Source organism: Aphelocoma coerulescens, chromosome 5 (genome assembly GCF_041296385.1).
Source record: "Aphelocoma coerulescens isolate FSJ_1873_10779 chromosome 5, UR_Acoe_1.0, whole genome shotgun sequence".
Classification (NCBI taxonomy): Eukaryota; Metazoa; Chordata; class Aves; order Passeriformes; family Corvidae; genus Aphelocoma; species Aphelocoma coerulescens.
In genome coordinates, this window is record NC_091019.1 from 3,078,190 (window position 1) to 3,099,104 (window position 20,915).

Consider the following 20,915-nt stretch of genomic DNA (forward strand, 5'->3'; position numbering starts at 1 on the left):
AGATGGCTGAGGGTGTTTTTAAAGGCTGGCAGATACCTTAAAAAACCTGTGGGAGATGTGGCTTTTCTGGAAGTAATAGCTGGAAGCTGGGCAGGCCACTCTAGTCTACAGCAATCCCACATACTTGCATTTGGGTACCTGAATCACATGCTGAATTTTGGGATTTTTGATTGACACTGTGGTTTTAGTGGCAGAATTATCTTACCCCTGCTTGCTTCCTTCTTTAATTTAAACTTCCTTCTCATGTTTTGTGTGTAGGAAGAATTCCCCTTCGATGGCAAACAATGCTTCCAAGAACTGAATGTCACCTTGGATAGCACTGACTCAGCTGAAGGAGAAAACATGGGAGGTTGGTGGCCAGAGTACCCTTCACCTAATGCAGGTGTGATAGCGACTAGACAGTTGATTAAAGCATGCACACAGCATCTGCATTTTGTGTCTATTTTTGTTTTCAAATTCAGCTAACAGCCCATTTGTGGTGTATTCTAATCTTTGTTGGATTTTTTTGGCTTGTGTTTTCTTCCTTTTCATTTCCGAGCATGTGCGTGCTGGATGAACTGCCTAGTTCTGGCTCACAAGTACAGCATAAATATGGCTGAGCACTGGAATTGGATGAGCTTTGATGCCCATCAAGTATCCCATGTGGCAAGATCATGTGGTTTTTTTTAAGTTATGAGTCTTGTTCCTTTGAATGTGTTTCCAGTTTATATCACGGTTATGTTGCAAACCCGAATTCCATTCCATTGCTGTTTAATTTAAAAATACAGTTCTCAGTTTTTAATGCTGATGTTTTTATATCAGTGGTAAAGATTGCAACTACATTTTCTTGTTGGGGTGGAATAGGCTCACTTACAAATTGTCAGTCCGGATCAGTTTATTAATAATTACTTAAGATACGATCCTGCAAGTACCTGATTAACTTGTGGGTAATGTAACATGAGCAGCACTATTGGTTGAGCCACAATAGTGGTGGCTCAGTATGAGAATATTTCTGCCAGATCCTCTGAGTTTTTTAACTCTGCAACTTTATTTTGGTTTTCCAGCAGTTAAGAGTACTTTTGCCATCTAAATTTTGGGGATATAGTGCCTTGGGTATTTCCACTAGCAATGGGTGAGATCTGATTGTGCCCAACACTGATGAGAACTTTGAATAAGGAGCTGCAACCATTTCTAGACTTCAGGAATTTTGGTAGACTTGTCTTGAGAGAATTTTTCTTCTTTGACCTGAGTAGGTTTACGGAGTGTGGTTGAAGAGTTGGAATTGGAAAGAAACCAACTGCAGGAACAAATTCTTTTTCTGGAAGAGCGTTGTCAGGATTTGGAAGACAGATTTCAGCTTCAAGGTAGAATGGAGGCCCTCCAGGTGAGCTTTGGAGCTGTGTAAACCTGATGATGCAACAGAATCATTCTCAGTTTATGTTCTTTCTATCGTAGCCTACAGTAAGCCAAAACCATCAATTTGCAGCTGACAAAAAATGGCAGCAGCCCAATTTACACTCATTAATTATTTTGTCAGAGAGTGTGCACATCCTATATTATGCTTTGAGGTGGAAGCCTGTTGCTTTTGTTCAGCACGTGGAGAATCATGATTAGGATTAAGCTTTATTTGAGTTAGAAACATAGTAAAAGAAAACATGATTTTCATAATTCTTTGTGGACATCTTTGCCAGAAGGTCCAGAATTAGGTTTTGGTTACGACTGGCTTAAGTCTCCCTCTTCTTACATTCCTTGGGGTTTTTTTCTGGGTATGTGTATATTCAATATTTCTCATATATATATATATCTATATATATCTGCTCATTTATAAAAAGAAGTCTGTATAGAAAAATGATTAATAATTTTTTTTATATATAGATACACACATGCAATCTGAACTATTATATTAGCTAGACATATATTTATATTTTAAAACCATTCAATGAAGGCCCTGCAAAGAGCAGTCAAGTTCTTTTCAAAGGAAAAGTTATTTTTAGTATTTCCTGACAGACAAATTACTGTGATAATTCGTGAATTGTATTTTCACTAAGTGATACAACTGATCATGTGCTCAAACTCTTGGTGCATTACTCTTAGTTCTTTATCTATTAAGTTGCATAAGTGTAAAAAAAGAATGACCAGTTTTAAGATGAGAGACAAGCTTACATTAATTATTGAGACTCTTGTAACAAAGCCTTTCAATACAGGTAACGTTTGGTGTAGAGGAAGAAGGGCAGCTATTGAGGGCGGTGCAGGTGTGTTCTGCCTCCTCCAAAATGCCACCTTCTTTTCATGAATGGTGACAAGTTTGCCATGTTTGTCCTACTTGCTGTTGATTCTGGATGTGTTTTGCTTTTGGTTTTTGGTTGCTGTTGTACAACTTTTTTTCTTTTTTCTTTTTTTTTTTTTGTGGTTTTATTTTTGAGTTGGTGCAGTGGTTCTGACTAGAGTAGGAGATTTGTACTGTGTTTAAAAATCCCAAAAAGCTGTGTGAATGAAGCTTGCTTCCTTTCTTCTCCAGTTCTCTCGTGCTTCTCTGAGTGTGATAATGCTCTTTATCATTGCTTTGTTGCAGAATGAAAATGAACGTTTGCAAACTCAACTCACCCAACTGCGCAACCAACAAATGCGAGATGTGGAAAAGCATCAAATTCTTATCTCTGGCTTGAATGAGCAGCTTAAAGGGTAAAACGAAGGTTCTTTACAACTCCACACACCATTGGCTTTCTTTGCTTTAAATTACAACTTCTAATGAGGAGTATAATCTCTTAAAACACTTGAAAAAACAATTACTTGACTCATGTTTCTGTTCGCAGTTGTGTTATTTTTATACTGGGAAGTTGTTTAAGTGGAAAATGTAAAAATAGTGATTCTCTTAGTTTGGGGCTAGTAAGTTTAGGAAATGTAATGCAAGCTTTGTTTTCAAAATGTCTAAATCTGTATTTTCTTCTTAGATTAAGTGACAGAAATAGTTTCCTTGAAAACTCACTTGGAGAAAGAGAACAAAAATTGGTGAGCACAACAGAAAAGCTGGAACAAATTGAAACTTTGAGGAAACTGCTTCAAGAAAAGGATGTTCTGAACAAAGAGCTTGGTGAAAAGTTTGTGCATGCTGAGCAAAAAGTAAGTTAAACTTATAGTTAGTATTTCACTTGTTAGAACTGATGAGCTTTAACCATAACTTTCTATTTGTGTCTCAGCAGAAATATTGCTGTTTTCCAGTCTGAAAGTTTTTGCTCAGTCTTTACAGTTTTGTTCATTTAATTGCTTTGCATTAAGTTTGGTGTAAGGATTTCTTAGACCCACCACAGCTTTGCATGAATGTATTTACATTTTATTGGAGTGGTAAGTTACTGTTTATTAGTTTGAAAGTATAAACTTCACTGTTGTGTAAAGTCAGTATTATCACTTGGAACAGCACAATTTTAATAGAATTCTATGTATTTTTATCACATGAACTTCTACTTTTAATAAGCTGAATGAAGCCTTAAAGAAATGCAGTGTGTATGAAGTGGAGAATGTTGAGCAGAAAACAGCCATCAGTGATCTCACAGAAAGAGTTGCTACACTGAAAGAAAAGGTAATTTATAAAAATAATGTAAGAGAAGGAATTTTATGTTCATTTTTGATGGCCCATTTAAATGTCAGCAAAAGTGACAGCATGAGCTGCTTTAAATTTCATACACTGAGCTTTTTGTTTGCTGAAAGAATCTAAAGAAGAACATCTTGTGACTTTACATTGGGTGCAGGCTGATTACCTTAAATGCTTGTTCTGCGTGTGGGGTGTAACACATGTTCTCCCTCTAACAGGTGTTCGGAGTGTTCTCATAACATTATTTTTTTGCTGTTTAGACTTTGAAACAAGACAGCGTGGTGGAGTCCATGCAGCTGGACCTGGACCAGACAAATGAAGAGCTTGACAAATTGAATTCAAGCCATTTGGAGGAGAGGTCTCAACTCATTCAAGATCTGCAGAAACGTGAAAGAGAAATCGATAATCTGAAAGAAGCACTGGCAGAGAAAGACAGGGAGATGTCTGTGCTGTCTCTGACCATGACAGAATATTCTGAGCAGGTTATGATCCTGAAGCATCAAGTGCAGTGCAAAGAGGAGGAGATGCGAGGTTTGGAAGAGGCTTTATCAAAGGCTGAAAGGGAAATGCATTTGCTGAAGGAAGTACAGACAGCTGATGTGAGAGATGCCAGCATGAAGATCTCTGCCCTTTCTGAGCAGAGTAACACCATGAGACTGGAGCTGGAGAGAGTTAGAGCTGAGAATGAAGCTAAAACCAAAGAAAACGAGGAATTAATAAGGCAGAGTGCTGAGAACAGCGTGACAATTAAGGATCTCCGCTCCGAAATCAAGGCCAACAACGTCGCGTACCATAACAAGCTCGCGGAGTGTGAGTCACAAATTACTCTGCTGAAAGAGCAAATTGCTAAATCATCTGAAAAGCTGCAAGAAACAGAGGATAAACAAAGAAAAGAAACGGAATATTTGAAATCTCAGCTTGAGGAAAACAGTGCTCTGAAGGAAAAATGGAACAATTTGCTTAAAGAGAAAGAGAGCGAAGCACAGACACTGGAAAATGAGTTAAAGTCAATTAAAGATTCATACAACAAGCTGGTTTTGGAAAATACTAAAAAAGATGAAGAGTTGGCCGAGTTATCCAGGAGGCTTACAGACCATACTGACCATGGGGAAACAGCTAAAAAGGAATTGCAAGAGAAACAAGAGCTCATTAATTCATTAGAGCAGAAACTTGGGGCTTTGGAGAAGCAAAATGAAGAGACTAAACTTAAATTAACTGGGGATCTGAAAGCCAAAGAGACATGTTGCAAAGATCTTGATGACCAATTAAATGAAATGCATAAACAAATTAAAAAACTGGAGATAGAGACACAGGAGAAAGCTTCAGCTAATAACCAATTGCAGGCAGATCTTGAAGGGAAACAAGAAAAATTGGCAGAGCAAATAAAAGCAAATGAACATCTGAAAAACAGTATAGGTACAATGGAAAAAGAGAAGGAGCAGCTAATCAGAGAAAATGAGAATTTGTCCAAACTCCTGGATGTAAAAGAGTGTGAGTTGTTAAAGAAAACCCAGGCTGTGGCAGAATTAGAGAATAAGTTATCTGTTAGTACTGCTGAGTACGAAAAAACTCTTTCAGTACTAAATTGTGATAAAAACACGCTGGCAAAAGAGATTGAACAACTCTCAGCAGTTGCCAAGCAAAAGGAAAGTTCAGTTGCAGAACAGCTGGGGGAGAAAACAAAGGAATGTAATATGCTGGCTGAGCAGTTGTCTGAAAGCAAGGAACAGACCCAACAGTTGCATGAACAAGTGCAATCACTGCTCATTCAGCTGAAGGAGATTAGAGATGAAGAAATAAAGAAAGAAGAATTGTTAAATAATAAATTATCTGAATGCAGTGGTCTAATCCAAGAGCTCAGCCATAGTAAGGAAAAGAATTTACTCCTGCAGGAACAAATTCAAAGCATAACTTTGGATTTTGAAACTGCAAGCAGGTCTCTAGAAGAGAAAAATCTTCAAAATGATTCATTATATAAGGAAATGGAAGAGAGTAAGCTTTGTGTTGTAGAGTTGCAGGATGAAATAAAAAATCTTAAAGATGAAAAAACAAAATTATCTCAGTTGGTAGAGGAAAGAGACCTGGCTGTGAAAAGTCAGGGTTCAGAACTTGAGAAGTTTCAGAGGCAAATTTTTGAAAAAATGGAAGAAAATACAGTGTTAAAGAATCAGCTACAGCTATTAAACAAAGAAGTGGAGGTGCTTAGGCATGAAAAGGAGGACTTTTCAAGCTTATTGAGTGAGAAGTCACATGAATGCGAATGTCTCCAGTCTGAAATTACTTCAGCAAGGCACCAAGCACAAGCAGCAGCTCTAGAAAATGAAAAATTGAAAGCAGACATGGAGACAGTTAATGTTACAGTAACGAAAAAGTCAGAGGAAGTAGCTGCTTTAACTTCACACCTGTCTCAACAAAGTCATAATATTTTAGATTTGAAGGACCAAATTGACAGCCTGTTGATGGAGAAAGAAAACTTAAAAATTGCCTTTGAGGAAAAAGAAACTCTCCTTTCTGAAAAGGAGGCTTTGATTCAGGAAATGAAAGATAAAGTGGCAGGAGAAGAGCAGTACGTGGAAATCATTTCAGATCTGCGAAACCAAATACAAGCCCTGAGTATTGAAACTGATGAGTATAGACACACAGTGAAGGAAAAAGAAAATGAATGTAAGAGGCAAGCCCAAGAATTAAAGTTATTAAAAGATAAATCTGAAGAGTCTGATGTGCTTAGGGTTCAACTGTCTGAGAATATGGAGGTTATTTCTGACCTTCAAAGTCAGCTTAAAAACTTGACAGAACAGTCATCCCAGTTGAATGATTCAATTGTACAGAAAGATGCATCTTTAAAACAAAAGGTAGATGAATACATCAGTATAAAAGCACAGCTTTCTGAGGTACAGGATTCTTGTGTTGTACAGGAGAAACAGTTACAGCTTTTAGCCTCTGAAGCAGAACAGTTAAAAGTACTTGTTTCAGAAAAAGAATCAGCCATCAACAGTATTGCAGTATTCAGTGAGAGTTTAAAGATGCAACTTCAAGAGAAAGAGACTGAGTGTGGTGTCTTAAAGAAACAGATGGTGGAGCTGGAGGAAATGAAGGAGAACTTCCAAAAAGAAATAGAGCATCAGAAGAATGTAATAATTGAGATGGACCAGTCCTTATCAGAAAAGGCATCATCTCTTACAGAAAATGAAAATCTGCTTGAAACTCTGAAGGAGAAAGCAAGGAAAGATGAAGAGAAGACACATTTAATTTCTCAGCTCCAAAGTCAGGTCCATGAACTAACACAAGAACTACAAAACTCTAAAGAGCTAGTCCATGAAAAAGAAAATGCCTTTCTGTCTCTCCAGGAGAAAATTGAAGCACAGTATGAGCTGAGAACTCAGTTGAACGTGGCTCTTGGGCAAAAAGAAGAAGTTATTGCTGGACTTCTTAATTCCTTAAAGGAGAAGGATGCCAGTGTACAGTTGGCAGAGGGCAGTGTTAGTGCTCTTTCTAGTGAGATTGACATTCTCAGATCCAAATTAGAGGAAAGCCGAACAGCCATGAAAACCCTTACTGAGGAATTTCAGGAAAGGAATGAGAAGCTTGATAATCATCAGAAAAAAATTGATTCTTTGACTGTTGAACTTGACTCTCTTAAAAATGAGCACCAAAAAGCACTAGACCAAATAAATACCCGGGAACAAGAACTGCAGCAGAAAGACTTGGCTGTGGAGTCTCTCCGTGTGACGTGCACTGAACAGGCAGAGAAATTGGAATGTTTGCAGTTGGAGTTAAACAACATAAATTCCAAATCATCTCAGGACTGCCATGACAGCGCGCTTTTAATAAATAGTCTGCAGTGTCAGGTGGAGTCTTTAGAGAAAGAAAAAAACCTGTTGCAAGATGATGTTGGTAAACTGATGGCTGAAAACACGCAACTTACTGCATCTCAGGCTGATTTGCAAAAGAAATTGGAAGAGCTACGGGAAATCCATGAAAAACTAGAAACCAGTGAGAATTATTCAAGGATGCAGATAGATGCTGTCAAACTGCAGATGAAGACTGAAAAAGAGAAGTTACAGATGCAGGTTAGTGTGAAGGGTGAAGAACTTTCTAAATTAGAATTTAAATGTCAAACTCTAGAACAAAGTCTTCTTGAGTCAGAAAACAAATGGGTGACAGAACTTGATAGGGCAAATTCACAAAATAATGATCTTAATGAGCAATTGAGCAGTTTAGAAAGTGAAATGAAATCAAAAGATAGTGAAATCCAGTCTTTGCAGCAAGAGCTGGATCTTACAAAAGAGAAATTAACTCAGAGCTTATCTCCATTACTTAGTAGCAGGCTTTTATGTAAAGGAAAGAAGGCACAGACTTCAGATTCTGAACTGCAGCCAACCGATATTAAAACTCAGTTGGAAAAATTCTCCACTCTGGTAACTGCTATTCTGAGCAAAGAAACAGAAGGAGAACATTTGCAACTGGTGCTTTTAGAAAAACAGAAAGAAATAGACACCATGAAAGATGAATTAAGAAGTATGGAGTTGCTTGAGAAGCAGACAGAGGTGCTACAGGGTGACATGGAAAAAATGAAGGGCAAATACACATCTGAAATTGAATGTCTGTCAAAAGAAATGGTCTCACTCAAGGAAACATTAGGCAAACAACAGTCTCTCCTGAAAGAAAGGGAGGAGTCTTTGGCAGAAATAAATAAGCAGGTGGAATTTCTTCAAGACAAGATGAATAAGTCAGAAGAAATGGTAAGAACTAGTCAAGAAAAGCTGCAGGCTGAAGGTAAAAAAGTAGCAACTCTCCTTGAAGAAATGGGGGGAAAAGATCAGCTCATCAAAAACTTAACTTCCCAGGTCAATCAGCAGAAGGATTTAATTTCTGGTCTAAGCCAGCAACTGAAAGAAAAAGACTGTTCTGTTACCCAGGTCATGGAATCATTGTCTAATGAAATGCTGAATTTTTCGGAAGAGAGAAATACATTAAATGCCAAACTACAAGACCTTGAAGCTGTTCATAATAGTTCAGTGGCAGAGCTAAACCGAGTATTGCGGGAACTTGGGGATTGTAAGAAAGAACTGGAGCATAACCAGATTATGTTAAGCAGCAGAGAAGCTGAATTTAAAGGTTTAATGAACGAGAAAGAGGAGATGAAGTGTAATCTTGAGAAAATGGGCAAGGAAAAAGAGAATCTGAAAAAGAAACTCCAAGCAGCATTGATAGTAAGAAGAGATCTAATGCAAAAAGTTGGGAAATTAGAAAAGAGTGGACAGGAAGAAGTAGAAAAAGAGCAAAAAAAAGCAGAGGAGCTGTTGAAGCAAGTTAATGAGTTAAGAGACAAGCTGAAACTAATTGAAGGACAAAATAATGACTTCGAGTCTCATCTTGGAACTTTGAAGCAACAACTTGTAGAAAAAGATGCCAAGATAAGTGATTTGACCAAAACTTTATCTTCAAGAGCATCGTATTTAGAGGAACTTCAGCACAGTATTGCAGAGCTAAATGATGTCATAGCTGAAAAACAAAATATTTGTGAGCAGAACCTAAAATCTTTAGGGGAAAAGGACTGTATGCTTGCTCATCTGCAATCTGTGCTTGATGAAAAAGCAAGGGCGTATCAAGAGGAGCGTTCTCAGTTGCTCTTGACTCTTGAAGAGGTGAAGTCTGAACTTAAAAAGAAGGAAGAATTATTGAAAAATTCCAGTTTAGAAGAGCCTGGTTCAGGTGCTGGAGACAGGAATAAGTGTCTGAATCCCAACAATGATGTTAATGCCATGAATCAGTTACAAAAAGAAAAAGATGATTTACAGAGGGAGCTTTTGGTCATGAAAGAAGATACAAAAAAATTCCAGCAAGAAAGGGAAGAGCACATGAAACTGGTGGCAGATTTTGATAAACAAAAAACCGACCTTGAACAGCTCAGGCAAGAACATAAAGCACTCTGGGAAGTTCTCCAAACAAAATGTAAAGAGCTGGGCTTTAACCAGTTAGAAGGGAAGGAGCTGGCTCCACCCAAGGCACCGCTGGGAGAAGAACAAGCTGACCTAAGGAATTTGGAATCAGACAAACCAGGAAACAAGGTTGAGGTTGCATCCTTGAAAGAGTCAGAAAACATGTTCACTTCAGTGCCAAGTGAAGACACTGAGCTAAAAGAACTAAGAAGTGATTATGCAAAACTTCAGGAGGAAACAGAGATGTTAAGGAAAGAGTTGAGAAAAATACTGGTTGAATTTGGTGATGATAAAGAAGAAACAATCAGTTTAAAGTCTTTAAGCCAGCAGGAGCAATTTCAGGGCAGCTTGTTGGAGGACATAAAGCACCTACAGAAAAAGCTGAAAGCACATGAGACTGAAACTGTAGAGCTCAAGGCAATGCTTGAACATGTGAATAATGAGAAAAAAGCACTTATTAAAAAAAGTGAAGAGGATTACAGGATGAGCCAGGAGGAACTGCAGAGGTCAAGAATTGAAGCTAAGCAGGAGGTTGCAGGAAAGAATGAGGAAATAGAAGCACTGAGATGTTCACTTACGGATTTAAAAGATAAACTTGGTCTGGAAAAGGAGTTATTAAACAAAGCCGTAAAGGAGGGCCAGGAAGAAGCTCACCGTTACAAAACAGCATTTGAAGACCTGAAGAGTGAAAAAGAGGAACTTCTCAGCTCTTTGGAAAAGTCCAATTTGGAACTAGTTAACATGAAAAAGAAGGTAGAACGTTTCAGTGAAGAAAACCAAAATCTTGTGGCAGAGCTGTGTGTGCTGCGTGAGAATGCTGAGATGAGTAAACCTGTGGTGTCCGGCAAAGAGCTTAAGGAAGAAAATGGGACTGAAAAGGAGTTGGGAGAGGTTGGTTCAGAAAGTAATTACCATCGAGGGAATTCTGAAGGAAAAGTCACAGCTTTTCAGCTGTCAGAGACTGATTACTGTGGGAAAACTAAACTGAGAGAAGCAACAGAATGTGAAATCCAGAAACAAATGCAAACAATGGAAGAGCCGCTGGCAAAACCTGCAAATGGAAATGATTCCAAAGCCCAAGAGCAAAGAGCTGTAACAGAAGAGAAATCCAGAGAGCGCCTCCAAAGGAAATTACAGGCGGCTTTAATATCACGTAAAGAAGCCCTGAGAGAAAATAAATGTCTAAAGGAACAGATTGATCAGCTGGTGTTGGAAAGAGAAGAACTGGTGAACAAGACAGGAATGCTGGAGCACTTGCTAGAGCTTGGCCGAGAAACGCAGAATTCAAGTGCTGTAGCTCCCTTGTCTGGAGAGGAGAGCCTTGCTTCGGAAAATGCGAGGCTGCTGACCGAAAATGAAAACCTCACTGCGGCATGTGAAAGTCTGAAATCCACCATGGAGTCCATAGTTCAGGAAAAAGAGGCCTTTTCTTTCCAATTAAATACCTTAAAAGATTCTCAGACAGTTGAATTGACAGGCTGGAAGGCTAAACATAGCGAATTAAAGCAGGAGTATGAATCGCTTCTTCAGGCGTACGAGAATATCAGTAATAAAGTGGCAGATATGAGGCAAGTCATTGATCTCAGTAGGAAGGAGAAGCAAGAGGCTGTTCAAAGACTCAGGGAAGGACAGTCTGAGAAGGAGGCTCTGCAGAAACATATACAAAATCTCCTTGATGAAAATGAGGTTGTTAAGAACCAGCTGAAGCAGCTCGGTGAATCCAAGAAAATGGAGGTTGAGGAGTTACAGAGCAAAGCAGAAAGGCAGATCCGTGAGCAGGAGGCCAGGATGCAGGAACACCAGGATCGTCTGCATGAGCTCACTGAGCAGAACCATCAGCTGATGGAGGAGAACGAGCAGCTGAAACAAACTTCTGAAAACCTAAAGCAGGCTTTAGAGAAAATTCAGAGTGAGAATGATGTCCTTCATAATAACATCACTGTAACTAAAGCAGCCTTGGGAGAACTGCAGGTTCAAATGGAAGTCTACCAAAATGATACACAGTCTAAAATCAGTGGTGCATTATGTGAGAATGAATCACTGTCAAAGGACATTAACATGTTAAAGGATAAACTCGCTGAAAAAGAACAAGCTGTGCTTGTCCTAGAACAAGAAAGAAAGTTTATTTCAGAAAAAGCACAAGAAACTGAGAAATCTTTGCTCCACAAAACTCATTGTCTAACAAAGCTGGACATGGAATGTAAAAGTCTAACACAAGAAATCGTTAGTCTAAATGAAAAAGTTAAGATTTTGGAGGATGACAAATGCCTGTTACAGGAAGAATTAGAAAATGTACAAGAAAGTTCTTACAAAGTAAAGAATGAGAGAGAATTTCTTGAGACAGAATTGCTTAATCATGTTAAAAAAGTTGATCATCTTACTGATAGGATGAAATCAGCACAGGTACAGAATAACTTGCTGTTACAGCAGCTGGAAGAGTTAAAGGCAGAAAAATGCAATGTTGTTAGAGAAAAGGAAGAGCAGCAGCTGCATCTTGTAAAGATGTTTGAGGAGAAGGTGAAAAGTGCTCAGAGGGATAATAATGGGACTAAAAACAAAACAAAAGAATTGCAAGAACTCTTAAAGGAGAAACAGCAGGAGATCAACCAATTGCAGAAGGATTCTATAAGGTTCCAGGAGCTGATCCTGGATTTGGAAAGATCTGTGAAATTGTCACAGTCAAAAAATGAAAAATTAGAAAAGGACTTAAGTAATGCATCAGAAAAGCTGGCAGAATCAAATGATGAAGTAGCTCATCTCAAGGGAAAGCTTTCTGCACAGCTGAACCTGTTGGATCAGTCAAAGAGGGAAGTGGACAGGCTTAAAGAAGAGAATCTAAACTGGAGGAAAGAACTTCAGAAGAAAGGAGAGGAACTACAGCTTCAAAAGAGAGGATATGAGAGAGAATTGGAATTTCATCTCCAGCAGCTGAAATTGCTTCACAAAAGTGAACTGTTGAACCTGGAGGAAAAGCATGGTGCCCTTGAGAGAGAAAAAGATCGGGTGATGAGTGAGCTTCAGGGTTTGCAAGAGGAAGTCAGCACAAAGGACTCTCAGAACAAGCAGCTGCAGGCAGATCTGAACGCAGCTCTGGCACGTTTGGCTGCTTTCACAAAGTGCATGTCCTCCCTTCAGGATGACAGGGACAGGGTCATCACTGAGATGAAAACCTGGGAAATGCAGTTCAAAGAGGCCATCCAAAACAAGGAGAAACAGCTGGAAGACAGTAGCAAAAGAATAGCAGCCTTGCAAGATGAATTGAAAGATAAAATGACTCAGATTCAAGAACTAAATATCAAATATTCTGTGGTAGAGGAAACAAAGGATGAACTGTATTTGAGGCAAAAATCTGTTGATATGCAGCGCTATGAAGAGCTCTGCAGGATAAAGGAAGAAAATACCTTCTTTTTTAACAGACAGCAAGAGCTGGAGAGTGTTCTTCAGTCCAAAGAAGAAGCTTTGCAGGCACTCCTGAAAGAAAATAATTCTCTTAATCATCTCATAGAGAATAGTAAAAGTGCAGGAAGAGAGATAAAAGCTCTGGAAAGTAATTTTACAAGACAGGAGCAAGAATTGCAAGAGCTTCTAGCAGAGAAGGAAAAAATGAATGCTGAATTGCAAAAGCAGATGACCATTTCTGAGCAAATGAAGATCATGCTAAATAATAAAGACAAAGAAATTTCCTTACTCATTTCTTCAAAAGGGGATGAAATTTCGGACTATCTGATTCAGGTACAGACTCAACATAGGAATCAGATGAAAGAGTATGAACTTCAGGTGAGGTCTTTGCAGATGGAGAGACAAGCAGCTGAGGAGTCCCGTCAGAGGCTGGAAAACGAGCTGAGAAATCTCCAGGTGAAAGCAGAAAAAGCAGGACAGGATAAGGCTGCGATTGCCAGTGAAATAGATGCCTTTAAAAAATCCATGTCATCTCTCCAGAACGACCGGGATGATCTTTTTACCAGATACAAGGAGCTGGAACATCTTCACCAGGATGTCTTAAAACAGAGGGACAGTCTTCTAGTTGGCAGTGCGAGTGAGACTAATGCTTTGAAACAGGAATTAAGGGTCCTCCTCAACAGGATAGATGATCTGCATTCTGAAAATGCAATGCTGAGTGCACAGCTCATAAAATACAGGGAGGATCTTAACCAGGTTTTGTCTCTGAAAGACCACCAGCTGAAGGACTTACTTAAGCAGAAATTGGATTGTATTAAAAGCCTTGAGCATGAAAAGTACGATCTTCAAAAACAAATAAAAGAGATGCAGCTTTCCAGTGAACTGCAGAAGGGGGCTGCTGTGGCTTTGGAACATGAGAATAAAAAATTGGCATCTAAAGTAAGTGATTTAGAATCTCTAATTGCATCACTAAACAAAGAGAAACTCGTTTCTGAATCTGGAGAGAAGCTGCTAAGTAGTGAAAGTATTCAGAAAAAAGAATCAAATGAGCAGCATGGAGGAAAGCTTCAGAAAAAGGTTCAGGAACTCCAGAAATCCAGAGGCAGAAATGCAGATGAGGAATACAGTGGGACTCTTTTGACACTTGAGGATGGAAATAAACCTGATGCTTCTGCAGAGAAGGTGCTGCTGGAAGTTCAGTCTCAAAACAGTGAGTTGAGATCCCAAAATGAGGCCTTTGGGAAAGCAATGACTGCTCTGCAGAACGACAGAGATCGGATCATCGAGGACTTTAAAGTTCTTGAGAGCAAATACACCTCCGAGCTCAGGAGTGAAAGAAAAAAAGGAGATGAACTTGCAGCTGAATTGGAGGGGTTTAAATCCCATCTCATGAGTATCCTCAAAGAAAACTCTCTTCTGCGTGGGGCTGTCCTTGATGCTGCAGATGAGGTTACCCTTGCTCAGGTGGCTGATGACGTTGGAAGTGTCTGTAGGACTTTAGTCAGTCGGGAGCTGGAGGTGAGCAGGCTCTCAGCCGAGTGTGGCAGTCATGTCCAGCAGATTGAAGCGTTTGCCAAGGCTATGGCCAGTCTCCAGGATGACCGAGACAAATTGCTGCAGGAGCTCAGCCATCAGAAGGTAACTTCTGAAGCCAAGCAGGGCACAGCTTCATTTCCCATTGATTGCAGCAGCATCAATGAGAGAAATTCTTGTAAAAGTAGTTTGGATGTGCCTCAGAACAATGGGGGAACTTGGGTAAGTTGTTATTAGCCACATGGCTCTCTAATTTTATTCTTCGTGCAGAGAATGCTCAGACACATGATGGGTTCTGGAGTTTAACTTTGTAGATTGTGTGAGTGCTAAGATAGCACTGTGTGCCCAGAGAAGGTGTGTTTACAGTGTTGGGAGTTAAGGTAAATGGGGAAAACCTTATTCTGTTACTAGAATTTTAGCACTAATCAAACTTCACCCATCTACTTTTCATTCCAGTTCACTAATGGTGTTTATTAAAACTAGGCTAAAGAAGGAGCCAGCCTTGCAGCTGTTGAAATATCCAAACTGAAGGCCAAGGTTGATGATTTGGAGAAGGCTTTGCATCAGACAAAAGCTTTCCAGGCAGAAACCGAGAGAGAGATCACATCGTACCAGAACGAGCTGGCTGGATTAAGGTACAACAGTACAGCTTTATCCTCTTCATTGATTTGTAGAGAATATATAATTGCTTAATGTCTGATGTTTTATGTTCAGAATGGAAAAAAACCTCCTCCTCTCCGAGTCCCAGGCACTGAGAAATCAGTGTCAGATCACAGTGGCTGAGAAAGACCGGCAGATTGCAGAGCTCCAGAGGCTGCAGCAAGACATGATTGGGAAGAAGTCCCTCCCTGCTGGCAGCAATTATCCAGTCAAGGTAAAGAAATGGAATGTAGCAGGAATGTAAAGTGGAAGGTAGCAGTTTATTGTGTGATATTTGCAGCCTGCTTCTTTAAAGAGAACTATGCAGCACTCTGCAGTGATCCTGTAAGTTACTGTCTTAAGTTAGTTAAATCCAGAATACAAAAGGGAGAAGTTGAAAAAAAAAAATCAAATTACTTACTATGGCTGTAACCCATTTTCAGGGACATGGTTTTTAAGAGGATCAAAAAAGAGCTTGGTGGTTTACATGGACAGCAGGCTTCACAGTTTGTATAGTTGATGCAGAGAAGTTTTAACCACCTAATAAAGTTCATTCTTCAGAGCCTAAATCAATGTCAAATTACTGCAGATTAGACTAGGACCTCACTGGGGGAGAAAGGAGAATGGAAGTGTTCTTGTCTTTCCCTTGAAGCAGCTGGAGCTGGCTTCTGCCAGGAACAAAATCCTGGATTTAGAAAGGCAGCAGCTGACACCCAGGCTGGCAAATGCTGTTTTGTAGACTGTCATGAAAGATTCAAGGAGAGTGCTATTTTAGAATAATATTCTTATTTACCTCTTCTGTGCCAAAGGAAGGAAGCAGTATTCATTTTAATTCCATTAAAAACAGCATTTTAGCTGCTGAAGTTTGTATGCTGTTCATTTTCTGTGATTACAACAATGAATAAGAGCTATTGACCAGTAATGTCTGTGGGTAATGGAGTGTTTTATGTGGTAAAAACCTTTTATTTCATGACTATATGGGTAAATAGATTCCATAAAGCATTAGAGATGGCACATACCCCTCCTTTATTGGAGATTAATACCAAAATGTTGAGCTGCAACAGATAAAGAAGGCCAAAGCTGTAAACTGGTAATAAATTCAGGTGGTTTTTTTTTTTTCCAAAATGGATTCTTTCAGCTTTAAATTGGTATTTACAAAGCAGTTTTTCAAGTCATGAATACAATACATTATTAGCTTGAAAATAATTTGTGAAAGGTATCTTATATTAATCCTTTACTACTTTCCCCCTTTTTTTCACATTATTCTTATATTCTTCACATTATTTGCAAATTAAAAATTAGGTTGGGTTGCCTTTTTGTGGTAATTTTTTGTTATTTTTTTAATGCAAGTATTAACACGATATATTAAACCCAGACTTTTATTTGAAGTGTCTTTCAAATGTGATATTAAGTTGTGAGGAGAAAAGAAACTTGTGAAAAGGGAATTCAGTAGGGTGTCTTTAGTGTTGGGGTTGTGGGTTATTTCGAGGACTTCTGTATCATTTATCGTGAATATCCCGATATTTTTAAGGCTTTGGAAACTGCCACCCTTGCTGGAAGTGCAGATGGAGCAGAGGACATCAAACGTGTCCTGGCTGAGAAGAACCAGCTGCAAACTGAGCTGCAGCGCTGCCTCCAGGAGATGCAGCAGAAGGACCTGCACTTCCAGCAGGTTAATTCCAAGGTAACTTGGAGCAGCAGCTCTGATCCTGAAAAGCTCATGTGAACCTGGGCTGGCATCACGTTGGAATGTTGCTGAAGTGGTGGTGTCTTGCATGACTGAATGGTATTTTACCTTCAAGCTTAGGTATTTTAAAACAACTCAGCCTGGAAACTGCAAATCAAATGTCAGTTTGATCTTTCTGCCAGGCTTTCCTGACTTGGTATTTGACTGAGAGATTTCTTTGACTCTGCGTTCTGAAGGCATTGATGAACTTCTGAACTTCTACTCCCAGTCAAATATTTTTCATTATAGACAGAAAGAGGGGTCTGTCTTAGCTGGAACAAGATTTCAGCTTCTGGTTTGGGTGTGCTGATGACAGGGGAAATCACTGCTCAGCTTTCATTATTTCCTCTGCTCATAAAACATCTAAATCCCAGCTGAACTGTGACCTTGCCAAAAAGTGGATGCAATTTTGAAACAGCAGGTCTCAAATCTGCAGGGATTTCCTGGGAGAGCTAATCCCTAATTTCTAATGACTTCAGTGTGAATTTCTCTCAGGTTGTGCAGTCAGCAGAAGAGAATGCTGTCCTGTCTGCCCAGCTGAAGGCTCTTTCCCAGACTCTGAGGGACAACCAGCTTCATTACACCGATCTGCAAAATCGTTACTTAAGGCTGGAGAGGGAATACCAGGCAATGCAAGTGACATCTTTCCAGGGCTCTGTCCAGGTAAACAGATACATGGAAATATTTTTAGGTTTCTTCTTTCTGTGCTTCCACTTTTCCTGGGGTTCTTGCTAAAAATGAAATAAGTATTTTTTGTTGTACTGATTCAGTACTTTTGCTGGCCCATGATGTGTTGAAGATAACTTGTCTTTAGTGTTGTTAAATTGGTTTAATTTGACTTTTCATTTAAGGAAGCTGTTCTACATATATTTTTGTTTTGAAACATCTTTTTTGAGTTGGTCTACAGCTGGCAGAGATAACTGGGTGATCACTGCTCAGTGGATCAGGAAGTTTAGTGATAATTTCACATCAGTCCTGGATTGTTCTACAAAGCTTGAGTAGTATTTTCAGAAGTGAGATCTACATCACCAGTTCAGCATTTCAGTACCCTTTGCCAACCCCTCATACACATCTCTAAGATTATTATTTGGGGTTGGCACTTCATGATCTTTAAAGTCCCTTCCAACCCAGTCCTTTAGGATTCATCATTATTCCTTTATTTTTAAAAAGCTTCCCTGTACTGCCTTGGTTATTCATTAGCAATCATTAATAGAACACCCTAAAATAGCATATGGGTACATATGGAAAACAACCCTTGCTCTTCCATAAATGGAAATAAATCCAAACAAGATCTGTAAATTAGAAATAAATTGGAAATAAAATAAAGCTGCCTTGCTTCTGGAACTGTGGTCAGTGCTGTATTACTGTGTGGATGTGTAGATGCATTTCTCTTTCCCCTCAGACATTGCTGAGAGGTGGAAATGAAAACATTAAACGGCACAAAGAATGATCTGTTCCACTGTTTTGTGGTGCTGTAATTGAAATAAAGACTTTTGGCAAGTAGAAAAACAGTCACTTGTTTGGTTTCCTCCCTCCCCCCCCCTTAATATTTTCTAGGATGAAACCAGAGCAGAAGTTCCCCCTGGAGCGCCACGGGAGAGATCTGGGATTATTGTGGAGATAGACAATATGGAGCTAAATGAGCTCAGGAAAAGGTCAGGACTCAGAGCATGTATTAGCAATATTGGTTTCCTGACAGCTGTGTTGTGAGTGTGAAAGTAATGCTTTTCTATCCCTCTGAGGCATTTGTGTGGAGAAGGGGAAGGAGTGGATTTACAGTGGATTAAATGAATCATAAGCCATATTCTTGAATTGTTATCATCTGGTAATGCCTGTGGTTTGTTTCTGTACATAAATATACTGATTGGTGACTTTATCTCAATATTTAAGCTAAAGCATCTCATTACTATGAAGTCTGTGACAAAAGGGAAGATTTCCTAATAAAAAAAGAACAAGTAAGTAGTTCTTTGAGTCCATAAAATACTGATTTCAGGTTTGATTTTTGTCCCAGGCTTGCAGAGACTGAGCAGCAACATGAGTCAGTGCAGCAGGCTCTCTCCCAGCTCACAGAAACACTGGCAGAGGAGAAGAGGAGGAGAGAAGCTGCAGAAGAGGCTCTCGGACTCTCTGAGGAGAGAAGTAACAGGTAAAACACGGATTATTTATTTGCCTTTTATTTTTAGTGAGATTAGTGAGAGGTTTTCCTGTGGGTCTTAGATTTTTTTGAGATAGTAATACTGATAATAAACAAACCTGTTTGTGAGCCCATAGTGCCTGAAACAGTGAAAATCCATGTGTTAAAAAGCTAAGTTACACTCTGGATCAAGAAAGTGTTACAGGCTTTGGGATTTTTTTTCTTTGTTTAATTTCATTTGTTAGACTCAGTAGTCAGTGCTATTTCTTTTTTAGAAAAAAAATCTCCCATATAACAGCTTTAGCAGAGCCACTGGTTAGATTGAAAATATCATTATCCACCTGCCTAAATAAAGTGTCCCTCACTAACATCACCTGAAAATCACTGTTCAGTCAGCTGGTGATGGTGGGGGTTAGTTCTGAATAAATGAAACACCTTGAGAGTAGATTGTAAATAGGGACTGAAAAAGACCTGGCAACACAAAGTGAGTCTGCTTTTTGTGGGGACCTTCTCTCAGTAATTTAAGTATGCAAAATAATGGGTTTTGTGTCAGTTCAGTACTTAAAAGAGGAGGTAATTCAGCAGTGCATGTCTGTGTGCCTTGCATTTTTCTCTAGATTTGAAGTAGGCAGTTACAGGTCTGTCCCCAGCGACTACGCTGTCCAGATGGAAGCTGAGGAGGAGAGGGAAGCCTTAATCATCAATCCCAGTGAACACATTATTGTGAGAAAGGTAAGGGAATGAAAGCCTTTAAAAACCTTGAATCATCAGCTCCTTAAAAGTGGTGGAGAAACACCCTTCATTCCTTTCTGCTGGGGCTGTGAGTCCAAGACCAGCAGCTGTGTAAACTGTGCCAGAAAACACCCTGCATATGTCCAGATTAAAAAAAATGTGTGTAGTCAAATTTATGCTGCACATGTGGCCATTAAATAAACTGTGTCTGCATTTAATTATGCGTGCCCAGAATGCAGTAATGCATATTTTTATGTGTGGAGTTGCATAATACACAGCTTGCATTCATTCCTTTCCCCTCTTATTAATGCTGGGTTTGGGGCCTTTAAATCATTTCTGCTTTGGCGTTTGGGATCGCCAAACGGGGTTGTGTTTTGGGGTCAGTTGCTGTGTCAGAGGCAGGAGGTTTGTAGAGCCTCACAAATCCAGGCTGCAGTGGAGCTGTTTCTGATCTGTATTCCTGATTCTTCATCTGATAATTTCTGTCTCTTCCCCAGATGAAAGGAGGAGCCCTTTCCTTGCGCCGCTGGCTCCGAGGGCGAAGCCTTTACTGCTCCAAGCTGCTGACGGCCCGAGCCAAATCCCGCTATTTATTCCTCACCTACCTGGTCACACTACACCTCGTTGTTCTCCTGTGCCTCACTGGTGTGCTCTGAATCCACTGCATTCCCTGGGGTGCTCCTTTGCCTGTGGGCAGTGCCAATCCCAGCCTGGAGACTCCCCACATGCTGCTGTTCCGCTATGCACTGGACACGGTTGTACAAAACACGGAATCCTGAGCTTCTCCAGTGAAATCTGTGCATATCACACTTGCTCCAAAGTTGACTTGAATCACCCTTTAGCAGTGGGATATTATATTTGCTAAGGAGAAAATATTCCCCTCTGCCCTAGAAGGAAACTGCTGCATACAAGTTATTTAATATTGTTTGTGGGTACATAATGGTTGATTACTACTGAATGGGTTGTAAATGATATCTTTTCTATACAAATTTTATTTTAAGAGTTAAACTATAAATTCTAAAGGAATATCAAGCTATTATTGTATATTGGCTTCTTGATTATAACAAGAAGTTTTATAGAGTGCAATAAAGGAAGAACTACTGGATTTTTGATTTTCTTTGGTTGGTTTGGTGTTTTGTTTTTTTTTTTTCTGAAAATAAAAGAATTAAGAAGTTTCTTCTTTCCCATTCAGTTTGTAAAGAAATCGAGGTGCACAGGTCTGTGTGTGGTAATGAGGTAAGC

At 39.4% G+C, this 20,915-nt stretch overlaps 1 protein-coding gene across 3 annotated transcripts in view; it reads left to right on the forward strand.

The window, feature by feature from the left end:
• The window catches only part of LOC138111141 (golgin subfamily B member 1-like), a 34,286-nt gene extending 13,508 nt beyond the window's left edge, over positions 1–20,778 (forward strand). The window contains exons 16-30 of one of the 3 annotated variants that reach the window (XM_069016386.1): positions 259–382; positions 1,233–1,363; positions 2,184–2,231; positions 2,552–2,661; positions 2,931–3,099; positions 3,452–3,556; positions 3,829–14,547; positions 14,926–15,077; positions 15,157–15,316; positions 16,613–16,765; positions 17,303–17,470; positions 18,365–18,462; positions 18,819–18,953; positions 19,559–19,673; positions 20,171–20,778. In XM_069016386.1, the coding sequence (XP_068872487.1) occupies positions 259–382; positions 1,233–1,363; positions 2,184–2,231; positions 2,552–2,661; positions 2,931–3,099; positions 3,452–3,556; positions 3,829–14,547; positions 14,926–15,077; positions 15,157–15,316; positions 16,613–16,765; positions 17,303–17,470; positions 18,365–18,462; positions 18,819–18,953; positions 19,559–19,673; positions 20,171–20,329 (12,546 nt within the window). In that variant the 3' untranslated portion in view covers positions 20,330–20,778. Of the gene's footprint in view, positions 1–258; positions 383–1,232; positions 1,364–2,183; positions 2,232–2,551; positions 2,662–2,930; positions 3,100–3,451; positions 3,557–3,828; positions 14,665–14,925; positions 15,078–15,156; positions 15,317–16,612; positions 16,766–17,302; positions 17,471–18,364; positions 18,463–18,818; positions 18,954–19,558; positions 19,674–20,170 lie in introns of all 3 variants that reach the window. The other 2 variants (XM_069016387.1, XM_069016385.1) reach the window with 2 other exon arrangements.
• Positions 20,779–20,915: the final 137 nt, after the last annotated feature.